This window comes from Chrysemys picta, chromosome 6, assembly GCF_011386835.1.
Source record: "Chrysemys picta bellii isolate R12L10 chromosome 6, ASM1138683v2, whole genome shotgun sequence".
NCBI classification, from domain to species: domain Eukaryota; kingdom Metazoa; phylum Chordata; order Testudines; family Emydidae; genus Chrysemys; species Chrysemys picta.
Window position 1 is genome coordinate 15,286,967 of NC_088796.1, and position 12,873 is coordinate 15,299,839.

Below are 12,873 nucleotides of genomic sequence, written 5' to 3' on the forward strand. Positions count from 1 at the left end.
TTTTCTAAAATATATTCTCTAGGAATTATTTTGGGGGAAGTTCCATGGCTTGTGCTACACAGGAGCTCAGACTAGATGATCACAGTGGTCCCTTCTGGCCTTAGAATTTAGGAATAATTTAGTGCAAAACTGGGTAACCATCACATTAGAGTGAGCCTAAATTGCTAGATTTTGCATACCTTAAACAGACATTGCCAAGTTAAAAAATATCACAAATATCTGATATTGTTTTATGTACTGCAACTTCCAATAATAACTTACTGAAACAAATCATCATTTTATTTCATAATTACAGTAGAAAAGCTTATTAAGTGCAGCCACAAAAAAGGTCTAAAATTCAAGGACTCAAACATTTAGTAGTAAGTGAATACTAAACAATGCTATTCATTCATTAACATTATGTAACTAAATACTATCATTTTGGTAAATCAAACCCTGAAAAGCTTAAATTAAGTAGGGACCTTGACAAGTAAAAATGGAAGAAACTATACAGGAAAATAATTCTGGAAAGAAGCCGACAGAGATTCAATGGAAAGAACAGGGCTAAACAATAGATTTTAAATATGACTCTTGAGTAAACACTATGCCAGGAAGATTACTTTCTTTTTTATAATTTTGTATATATTAGGCATATACTGCACAATGATGAGAAGCCTTTTCTCATTCAGCAAAAAATAACTCAACTTCTACTGCTAGCATAATAAAGGATACAATTAAGGAACTCTAATGCAATACACAGTCACTATGTGTAACTACTGCTAGACAGTATATCGACAGACTACTGTCTAGACCAGTGGTGGGCAACCTGTGGCTAATCAGGGTAATTCACTGGCGGGCTGCGAGACAGTTTGTTTACATTGACCATCCGCAGGCACGGCCACCCCCAGCTCCCAGTGGCCATGGTTCGCCGTTCCCGGCCAATTGGAGCTGCGGGAAGTGGCGTGGGCCTTGGGGACGTGCTGGCCACCGCTTCCCGCAGATCCCATTGGTCATGAACGACAAACCGCGGCCACTGGGAGCTGCGGGCAGCCGTGCCTGCGGACGGTCAATGTAAACAAACCGTCTCATTTATTATCCTGGTGGGCTGCATGTTGCCCACCACTGGTTTAGACATTATTAACTTTATCATAGTAGCTGGGTGGCTAACTGGTTTAATTTCACTTCTAAAACACTACTAAAGTTACCAGATGGTAGCACAGAAGATTGTCATCTTAGTTCTATTTCTCATTAATCAATCTATTAATTTAATGATAGGCAGCTCACCTTTGCAAGAAATGCTTATTGCCAATTGTGATGCAGTTCTTCTTTAGATGCTGAGAATAACACAAGTAAAGTCTGTTCTACCTTAATATAGCTCTATAACCAAACTTTTGTTAGGTGCAGCTGCTGCCCATAGGTGGTACCTATGTAAGAATATAAGACTTTACATGGTGCCAAAACATTACGATCTCTTAGTTACAGTTTTTACATTGTGCAGATTGAGTGATTGAAATTCTCTCATGTTGGCAGTTTGGTAGACAGATTAACTCCCCATTTGTCCAGGTCACAAAAACCACCACCTCAATTGGTATTACTGTTGGTGATCTCAGCTAACAGATCAAGTGATTGTCTAAAGAGATCACAGCTGAGAGAACATCACAGAAATATGCAACAGAGGGTCCTGTGGCACCTTTAAGACTAACAGAAGTATTGAAGCATAAGCTTTCGTGGGTGAATGCCCACTTCATCAGACGCAAGCCTGATGTATTCTGAATTCACAGAAACGTATTCCTAAAGGATAAGGACAGGACAGGAGATATGGTGGCATGGTAGGGTGAAATAATTTATATTATAGAGCATTAACTTTGCTTCAGCAGTTTAACAAAACTGAGATTAAATCACACATACTGAAGATAAAGCTTGTCTAATTCTTATGTACAGTCATTTTTTATCAACAGCAATGTCATTAAATCCTGAATAAAACATGTAGCTTTCTATGTTGTTTCACCTTGTTTAAAAGATAGTTAATAATATTTCTGTTCAGAGACCTTCCTTCAGTTAGACTTTTCAGATCCCAAGACATACAAGACAAATATGTAGATTTGACTTCTAACACACTATTTGTTTTAAGGAATTAAATGAAATAAGGGAACCATTTAACATCCACTCATATATAAGAGAGCAAGATTACAGATCCTTTGGTTCTCAGTTGGCGGAACTGAAATGAAGGACTATTAATAAAGTACTTTCAGCTTTGACTATAATCAACTGTAATAACAAGATAGAAGTTACAAAAAATTCTTTTTGTTGAAACCACTTTTGTAATACTGCTTTTTAATAACCCTCATAATGGCCGAATTAGAAGGACCCCAACTGCAGTCATTCATCCCACATAAAACAAACATTGCTTTTTCTTCTTAGCTTTGTTTTACAAGCTACATTATTTCCAGATGATGCTTGAGGGGCCTAAGGGTTTCAAGAATTAGATGCTTAAATAGACAGCTGCTTTCTATTTACCATATAAATCAAGGATAAATCAAAGAAGAATCTAAATAGTGGACTTCATTTACCGCCATTATAGAGCACAAGCTGAGAAAGAAAAAGAATAGAAAGAGAAAAACATCTCATCAAGCAATTACAAAGTTTTATTAAGATTATTAACAAAGGAGGAGGAAATGCAGTGACATTTGTAGAATCCTGGGCTTCCAAATAACATTAGCTCTGCACAGCAGGTAAGAAATAATTCACTAGACTGGGAATTGGCCAGGAAAAATTCAGCTCTGATCAGCAGTTCTCACAAATCCATCAGGCTTTGCTACTGGGCTCAAAATGCAGAGCTTACTTTGCTCATATTGTTTTAACTTTCCTTATTGGCTATAAAACTAATGCAGAAACGTCACATTTTGGACTATGCTTTGGAGGATGGATCATGAGAGCATTTTTGTATTTTCAAAAATGGGGTCATATGCCCCCCATATGAAAGATGCGTTGCAAAGGAACTTTCTTGCACAGTTCATATGATTTGGTCACATGACCTTCAACATATGGCACCAGAGTGCTCTAAAACACTAGGAATTTCTTGAGACTGACTTTAAAATGTGTCCAAGAAATAAATGTTTAGTAAAAGTATGTATTGAACAACTGTGTAGCTACTCTATAGATCTTGTGGGATGAAAAAAATAATATTTTGTACTTCTACAGCACCTTTCATCTGAGGGATTTCCAAATACTATATAAATAAGCCAGAGGTTTAATTGCTAGAGGGTACTTCAGGCCACTGACAAGCTTTTAATTGCCTTTGAAATGACATTTAGGCGACATCCCCAAAGATGGGACAATTTAGAACTCCAGCACCTAATTGGTATGTGTACAAGGATGTATTTCTAGGGTTCACTTTGGGAAACATCCACTTATTTTCTACCTCCCAAATATAAATGTCAAATTTTAAACTCAACTGAGTTACAGAAGTTTCCCCATGTGGCCAGTTACCAATTTACCTTGGCTGTTTGTGGATAACTTAGCCAACTAGAAGATCAGTGGCTTAAAATCTCAGTGCTGGTAGTTGGCTAGTGTGAAAATAAAGGGGTAGATTTTCAAAAGAATTCAGCAGCTAGCTACCTCTGAATGCTGAGAACTTCTGGAAGTCTGACCCCAATTATGGGTGTTGGGCACTTTCAGAAGTCTGCTCCAAAAGGCCTTCAACTTGTCACTCAACATCTAAGGCCAAATACTAGTAAGCAGCAAGTAAAGCACCTGCTGCCATAAGCCTCCATCCCAGTTTTGCATATAATTGCTGTTAAAATTAACGTAGACACTGAACAAAACCAACATGACTAAATGTGCACTGAATATGCACAAGTGATGCATGTCAACTTATTAGAATAAAAAATTATTTTTCAATTTAAATTTTGTTCTTTAGTGAGTTTTTCAACTTCTACCTAAAATTAACTATTTCATAAGACTTGGGGGAGAATTCTAAAGATAAAAAAGATCTTTAATCTTAAAAACTAGATGTAATCCCCCAGGTCCCCAAACATAACCATCCCTTTCCCCCTATCTGGGGCGGAGGGGGGGGGGGAAGGGATGGACAGAATTCCAGGGGTCTCTTCTTAAAATCAGCACCTTTTTCCATGACAGCACAGTTAGCACCTTCCAGGCAACCAGATTAGGCCATTACAGCTATCATTCTTTGGTTAAAAATGTGTGCAAGCGTTAAAATATTTTGTCCTTCTATAAAGATTTTCATTCAAACATCTCAAAGTGCTTTACATACATTAGCTATTTAAAGGCCACCAAATTTCAGTGAGATAGGTTTGATAGCTAGAGATTGATTGTGCCACTGCCACTTGAAACACAGCCACTTCTGGGCTGAAATCAGTCAAAGCAACTCTATTCAAGATTTTAGGACGGGCCAGGAAGACTCCTGTAACTGAAAGAGGCCTTTGAACATGTAGCTTTACTGCCCAAAGTTGGAATTTGACAAGGCACTGAGGTTAATTACCCCAATGAAAAATTATCTGAGATGTGTAACGATGAGTGCTCAGGAATGGTTTAAAATGGCACCTCTAGCAGTGTAGTGCCCCCTTACAGCACACTGGGACATGGGTTCAGAACTGACCCAAAGGAAAGAGTACCACATATGAAGAGCACCAACCCACTGAGACCCTTGCAAAGTCTAAAGGACATCTGGTTGTCCATGCTTACCCAACTGAAAGAGCTTTTAGACTTATGTTGTATTCTCTTTTAATAAAACACATGATATGGTTCTTTCCTTATGTTAAGAGGTGACTTTTTTGTTTTGTTTGTTTAACACCATGTTTTGAGTTACAAATCAGTTGATATGTTAAAGATCAGTGTGTTACTTCTCAAAAGCACAACAGACATGAATCAGAGAGTATAAAATCACTGGTGTTGTAAGAAGTTACTCTGAAATATGGCATCATAGGTGGCAAGACTAAATAGGAAAAAATGCTGATGATTGTTTATTCAATAACCTTAGCCAGCACTCTGCTTTTGAATAGCAAAATGGCATTGTTTGTGTATTGCATATAAACAACTCTGGCCAGGATATGCAAGTCAAGCGATGTTGCTAGTTAAATTAACCATTTTGAGCCACCAAAATATAACCTGTTAGATAAAAAGTAATAGTTTTAATAGATATTAGCTAATGTGTTGAGACCACAGCCTATCGTACTGACCAATATTGTTTCCTTGTATTCCCCTATTAGTCTGTCTGTATTCATCAGTTGTCTCTTGTCTTATACTTAGGGTTTGTAGGACAGGGACTAGGTTTTTTTTGGTCCGTGACTGGAGCTCCTAGGTTCTAAGATAATGCAAATAATAATAATAATAATAAAAGATCTTCTAAAAGGTACATAATCTTTTAAAAGCTTGAAATATGTGAAGATGGAGTTGTACAGTTTATAATCCCTCAGAGTTTGGTTTCCTGAAACACTTACTAAAACTCAAGGTAAAATAGGGTTATATTTCCATGATCAAACATAGTAATTTATAAATTAGGAAAAACATTTTTGCACAGATTTATAAAATAAAATGTAACAATGTAAACCAATATAAACCAGTGACATTTGAAAAGAATGTATATATAATACCATTTAAGACTTTAAGACTTGGGAAGAAGTTTCTTTGTCGTATAAATTAACAGTATAGTAAACAAGAAGTTTTCTGACAGTCATGCAATCAATTTACAAATTGTTGTCCCATCTGCAGATATTGGCTTAGACCAGATGAGAAGCCATCCTTAGAAGTGTATGTGTACGCATGTTCAGAAAACACCAGTTTGGTCTACAACTTCATTTATATATTGGGCACTGCTGTTTCAAAGATGTATTAGGGTTTGTTTCAAGAGCAGATCTGCATAATATTTTAGGCCTTTTAAAATATTGGTAGATGCCAAAGAGCTTTTTTTTTTTTTTCCAAGTATGGTTTTAACTACATCTCCCAAATGTATCTGATTGCAACTGTCTTGAAAATTGCAAGCTGACAGGCTATGGAAGGTTTCTTAGCTTTGAATAGCTGTGGTTTGTTTTGCCATTTGTAAGTATATTTTTCATTTTCTTACTAAGTTTCAGACATGATGTCATTTTGAGAGGTTCCTATATTTTGGTGTTGGTGGTTGCCTCATTGTCACACACTTTGATAAACTTTTGCAGATTTAGGGATGTTGCTGCTTCTATTTTCAGAAGTTCACTGAAACATTAAATTCAATACTCACATAATCAGGAAGTGGAGAGTCATCTGAACTGAGGGAGCCTCTCAAGGTTTGCGTGGCTTGCTCCAAAACTTTGTTGTGTTTTTTAGACAACAAAGAAAACAAACTGAAAAAGAACACAAAAATCAGAAAATGTTTACTATAATAAGAATTCACAAGCAACCCTCTACTTCCAGTTAGCTAGACTATTCAATTAGAAGAAACTGTCCATAATATTTCCTTGAATTGGGAGATTTAAAGAAAAATACAATGCACATCAGTTGCATGGGTAATATATGCTTTACATCTTCGGTAAGTGAGAAAGAACTTTGAATTCCATACCACAAAATATGGAGAAAGAAAGTTACGTTTTCGTGCTTAAATATTCAAAAGTCTGGGAATAACAAAGTCAAGACTGTATGTGTAACTTAAATTCTGCTCATGTATATCCATAACAATTAAGTCTTCAAGCTCACTATCTCAATGCAATACATTTATTTTCCACAACCTTGGGTACATGTAGTATATTGTACATTTCCCCCCACTTTTTATGTTTCAGTTTGTTAATGTTCTAGTACATTAAAAAAACTTAAGTTAATAAAGATATGTATTTTACTAATTTAGTCAGGACTCCCATACTATACATTTTCTTTTCAGGGAGCAGCAGAGACTTCTGGTGCAATTCAGAGGATGAGGAACTGAATCACAAAGTAATTTCTCTGTGAATTTAGAGGGGCTATGTATGTCTGCATTGTTTTCTATTATTTTTAACTTCTTATACTTTGGGTGGAAATTTCAAAATCATCTAAGTTACTTACATCATCATAAAAAGTCCCACTAAGGACATTCCCTTATGCTCCTAAGTCACTTTGGATCTTTTAAAAGTCCTGTGCTTAATCTTTACTAATTGGGGTAAGCACTGTGTATTCCCCATATATTTTATTTTACATGCACTACCTGGCATACATAGTACTACAAGATGCTAAACAGATGCATTAAGTCTGAAGAAAAATGTAAATTATGCAGTCCATTACTGTATAGATTCATAGACAAGCCCAGAAAGGACTACTGTGATCATCTAATCTGACCTGCATAACAAAGGCCATAAAACTTCCCTGAATTAATTCCTATTTGCATGTGAGCCTATCTTTTAGAAAAACATCCGATCTTGATTTAAAAAGTACTAGTGATAGAGAATCTAACCCTTGCCAAATTACCAATGGTTAGTTACCCTTACAGTTAAAAAGGGACACCTTATTTCCAGTCTGAATTTGTATGAGCTCCTCGGCAGTGAATTTACTGGTTCAGGTTAACTACATAGATGAAAGTAAAATACATACCTTCTAAAGTACTAAAGAGACTGCTCTTTAGTGCCACTGGTGTTCCTTTGTTGAGTGTCTTCACTATACCCTTCACTATTTTGTACACCACCTATTCTCTCTCTTCAGGCTAAAGAACGTCAACAATCTGACTTCATATGTAAATCCTGCGTACCTCTAAACATTTTTGTTGCCGTTCAAGACTTTGACGGTCTCTGCTACTGTAAATTATTGTCTAGGTGAGCCGATCAAAGCTGAACACTGTACATAATAGAATATCAAAGTGACACAATGGCCAAGAATTATGGGGTTTTGTGTGCTTAACCTGATCTATTACATTATCGTAAAAATAATTCACGGGCAGTTGACCGCTTCTTACTCTCACTTCATGCATGTAGGTCCCTTCAGCAGGATATCCATCTGTTTTAATTTTTCAGATTTTAAAACTTTACCCTACTGCACCCCCCCAAAAAATTAAATTAAAATTTATTTTCATTAAGGTTAATAGATGATTTAGAAGATGGGTGGTTTGATGGATAAAACACTGGCCTTTCAAGCAGAGTTTAAATCTAGCCTTCAGCTCTCAGTCACATTAAACTGACAGGTTCAGCTTCGTTTTCAGATGTGTGGGTATGTTCCTGGACACTGGGTAGAGCATGACTATTAATCTTGAAATTTTGAACACATTTAATAGTGAACGTAATCTTTATGCTGTCTATTTATTATAAACACAAAGACATCACAATACTGTACTGCCTTGTCTGATGTTAACACAGAGATGTGCATGGTGCTTTAAAGACACAGAAAGACAAATCCCTGCCCTGTGCATCTTACAATCTAAGGGAAGCAAGGCATAGGGAGACAGGATGTAGTCAAAGAAGTGGAAAAACAAGGAACAGTGTTCCACAACAGAAAGCCAAGAAATCATCTGTTTAACATACGCACCACAGTATTTGATGGAGGGATATGAAGGAGGAAAGTAGCCTGAATGATGTGGATGAGAGAGGTCATTCCAGGTATACAGGGCAGTTATGTAAGGAAGCACGGCAGTAAATGTAGGAGGACGTAAACTGAAGGTGAAGGCAGAGGGAAGGCCCTGATGTTGATAGCAGTAGGAAATAAAAAGACTAGGGTTAGTGCTCAGCACTTTCTGACAATTGGAACCCCTATAGGGTGCCTCAAATTGAGTATCCAAAAAATGGAGACCTCCAAAATTGCTAGTCACTTTTGAAAATCTTGGCCTAGAAGAATGCAGGAGCAGAGCTGTGTACAGCCTTGAAGTGTTCAGCTTCTGGCCTTGACAAATGTTATATTGCCCTACTTATACCATACATTTACTGACTCACAAATCATACAATTTATTACTGTCTGGATCCCTGCTTTATGAAGCTCCCCAACCTGTTTATTATAATTTCTAACTTTTCTACGTCTCTCAGGCAGTTAGCTTACTACTTTTACCCTCAAATCCATTCACCACTTCTATTTTCAATCTCCCCATATATTATATTACAGACACAAAGTACAGACACTTTTGCTTCTCTTTGATGGCTATAACCATTCTGAAAGTGCGACGTGCCACCACAACAAGGTCAAGGGGCTTGAAAGTCAACCATGTTTTAGTTCTGGATATGGCTCACAGACAGGGCCCCGGCTCCAGCATTTTTGCTGCCCCAAGCCAAAAAAAAAAGCCACGACTGGCGGCTGCAGTTCAGCAGCAGGTCCTTCGCTCCTAGAGGGAGTGAGGGACCTGCCGCCTCCGAATTGCTGCAGGTGCCGCCCCTCTCCCTTGGCCGCCCCAAGCACCTGCTCACAGACAACACTGGTCAATTAGAGCCTGTTTGAGGTAATCAGATGTCCATGCAGATTCTTTGAGATCTCTCAGTTGCCTTTGATACCAGTGACCACAAGGCTGTAGTTCTTGGCAGGCATAGAGTGGCTTGAGTGGCTCCATTCTTTTATCTCTGAAAGAATCCATATGGTAGCACTGCCCCAAGAATCTCTCTTTTGGAGGGTACCACTGGGCTCCTCCTGTTCAACATGCTTGTGAGACAATCAGAATATATAGTGACACAATCTGAGGCTGCAGTGCTTTCAATTTGCAGATGACAATAGCTCTATAATTGTGTGATATCATAACTGTTGAAATAGTCTCAGTTGCTTAAACTACTAACTCCTGGATTTAAAAGGGAGGGGAATGGGTAATAAGGCACTCAGATAGTATGGTAATAGGCATAATATAAGCTAGATTGGACATGCCCTCTGCAATCAGAGAATCCACCTCAGTTTTGGAACCTGCTTCCTCACACTGGTTCATCAAAACCTGAATTTGTTAAGCTCATATATTCTCCTGCCACCCCTGCCATTCCCCATGTTTTTCTGGAATTGTGGACGGAGTGAGTTTTATCTGGATAGCTGGAGAGTTCGGATTGGTTTGTGTCCTAATTTGTATGTTTTATTATATAATTCTTCTACATGCACCCAGAACTCTGGATGGTCATAGTTGTAAAAAGCTTTTTTTCTTGGTGCAGTCGACTATATCCAAGAGGTGACATGATTTGCCATTAGTAGAAGAGGTCTGCTGTTGTGCATTCTTTTATCAGTTCCTGCTGGCTCATTTTCAGAGCATTCATAAGGATTTAGAGCTGGTATAAGATTTCACAAAAATCACTAATATTATTTAGTTATTTATTAGTGAGTATAAAATCGACAACACAAAACAGGGTAAATAAAAGCTGGTGACACCCACTAACAATGAAGTGGTGGTGTTAGAGCCAGAGCCTACTCTGTTCAAGTGTTACATTATATAAACAAATATATACATTTATATAGCCAGTTTCATAAAATAGTATGCAAGAGGCAGATTATTCCTGGGTTAATATACTATAGATACAGAATCTTTTGGGGATCTGAGAGACTGAAGTTTAGTGCTTTGAAGAGCAGAGAGAACTCAAAACTTTTCTCTCTGCAAAAGTGTTGATCAGAGTTTGAGCAAGTCTTCCTTGTTTGAGCAAGTGTTCTTTGTTCTTTACTTGCTTAAAATAAAGTCAGTATCTTTTACACTAACAATATATCCTCACACTAACAATATCCTGATTCTTTATGATTATCCAAGAACCTCAGCAAAAGGCAAGAGATTTTTGCAATACTCTTCTGAGGGAGTCGAGAGGAATGAATTAGTTTTCCAAACCCACACCTTACCTTTTCTCTTAAGAGCCAATTCAATGTCCTATCAATTCCCAACATCTCTTCAGTCTGTGTCATTTTAGGAATAGTATTAATAGCTTGATTTCTATAACACTTTATATTCAAATTCCTTATCAGTCATTAATTCTCACAGCTACCTTTATGATAGCTATATATTGTCCTCCCTACGTTACAGATGGAGAAACTGAAGCAGAATAATGAAGTAACATGCCCAAGACCAGAGGGAATCAGGATCAGAGCTGATGTTAGAAATATGGCTTCCTGAGTCCAAGCCCCAGGATGAAACTATCACTGAACCACACCTCTCTCAATTGTCTGATATACAAAGAGCGGTAAATAAGATTAAGAAGTACTAATCCTTTGTGATAATTATAGGTGGTGATCAATACCTACAGCTTTAAGAATAATTCAATAGATCTGAAGGCAGTGAAAATCTGCATCCCAGAGAAAAGTACAGAAGAAAGCAACTACTTTCCTAACCTCTGGAATCTCTCATCCTCTTTTTCCCCTCAAGTGGATCCATCTGCAGTCTTTTATCAAGATATCTACCTGCTTAGGCCTCATATCAGCCTCCCACCAATCTACAACCTTTACGATTGGAAACACTTGGAATAGACCCTCAGTCTACAAGACTACTGAAAGTGAATAAGAAAACAAAAATAAGATCATCTAGGATAATGGCATACACAGCACCACAGTGTATGGGGAGGGATAGCTCAGTGGTTTGAGCATTGGCCTGCTAAACTCAGGGTTGTGAGTTCAATCCTTGAGGGGGCCACTTAGGGATCGGGGGCAAAAATCAGTACTTGGTTCTGCTAGTGAAGGCAGGGGGCTGGACTCAATGACCCTCCAGTTCTAAGAGATAGGTATATATATTATCTAAATATTATTATCCTTTTCCCTTCCCAAACCCAGATGCTGTATTTATACAACAAATTGCTCATTTGAGGACAGATTTTCAGCTTGTCTAAAGCTTGGCTTTGAAAACTGGTTGTTTATCTGCACTGGGGAAGAGGAGGTTACTCACCCTGTGCAGTAACTGACGTTCTTCGAGATGAGTGTCCCTGTGGGTGCTCCACTCCAGGTGTTGGTGCGTCCCTGCGCCTTTGCTTGGAGATTTTTTGCAGCAGTACTCATACCGGCCACGCCTGCGCAGAGGCTGCCCCCCGCTGTGAGTCTAGGTTAATAGTACGCATGCGTGGCCGGTCTCCTCAGTTCCTTCTCTACAACGGAGGCTACCCCAACTCCGAAGTAGAGGGGAGGAGGTGGGTAGTGGAGCACCCACAGGGACACTCACCTCGAAGAACGTCAGTTACTGCACAGGGTGAGTAACCTCCTCTTCTTCTTCGAGAGATGTCCCTGTGGGTGCTCCACTCCAGGTGACTTAAAAGCTGTGTGTCTTAAGGAGGTAGGGACTTTGGATCTGATAGGAATGCCGTAGATAGTTCAGCCCTGCCCAAGTGTATATCATATAGAGGGCCTTGAGTAAGGGCATAGTATTTAACAAATGTGTGTTCAGAAGACCAGGTGGCTGTTTACAGATATCAGCCAGGGAAACTTTGCGTAAGAATGCTACAGAGGCAGCCAGGGATCTAGTGGAGTGTGTTCTGATGCCGTCTGGAGGTGTAACTTTCTTCATCTGATAGCACAATCGGATGCATTGAGAAATCCAGTTTGAAAGTCTCTGGGTAGAAATAAGCGTACCTTTGGAGCGCTCCGCGATGGAGACAAAAAGTCTAGAAGAATTCCTAAAAGGTTTGGTTCTATCTAAATAGAAGGACAAGGCCCTGCGTACATCTAGTGTATGCATTGAGGCTTCGAACGAGTTTGCATGTGGTTTCGGAAAAAAGGTCGGTAGGTGTATCGGTTCATTAATGTGGAATGACGAGTGCACCTTTGAAAGAAATTTGGGGTGTAATCTGAGGGTAACCTTGTCTTTGAAAAATAGCGTATATGGTGGGTCTGCCATAAGAGCTGCTATTTCTCCTGCCCTTCTGGCAGAGGTAATTGCCACTAAAAATGCTGTTTTCATCAAAAGGTGTAAAAGGGAGCACGTGGCTAGGGGTTCAAATGGTTGTTGAGTTAGGCAAGATAGTACTAGATGAAGGTCCCACGGGGTGGTAGGTGGTTTAATGTCCGGGTATAGGGTTTGGAGTCCCT

At 38.6% G+C, this 12,873-nt stretch overlaps 1 protein-coding gene across 15 annotated transcripts in view; it reads right to left on the minus strand.

The window, feature by feature from the left end:
* The window catches only part of DYM (dymeclin), a 358,470-nt gene that overhangs the window by 96,961 nt on the left and 248,636 nt on the right, over positions 1 to 12,873 (minus strand). For all 15 annotated transcript variants that reach the window (XM_065598719.1, XM_065598718.1, XM_065598720.1 and 12 more), the window contains one exon: positions 6,215 to 6,317. In XM_065598719.1, coding sequence (XP_065454791.1) covers positions 6,215 to 6,317 — 103 coding nt within the window. The remainder of the gene's footprint in view (positions 1 to 6,214; positions 6,318 to 12,873) is intronic.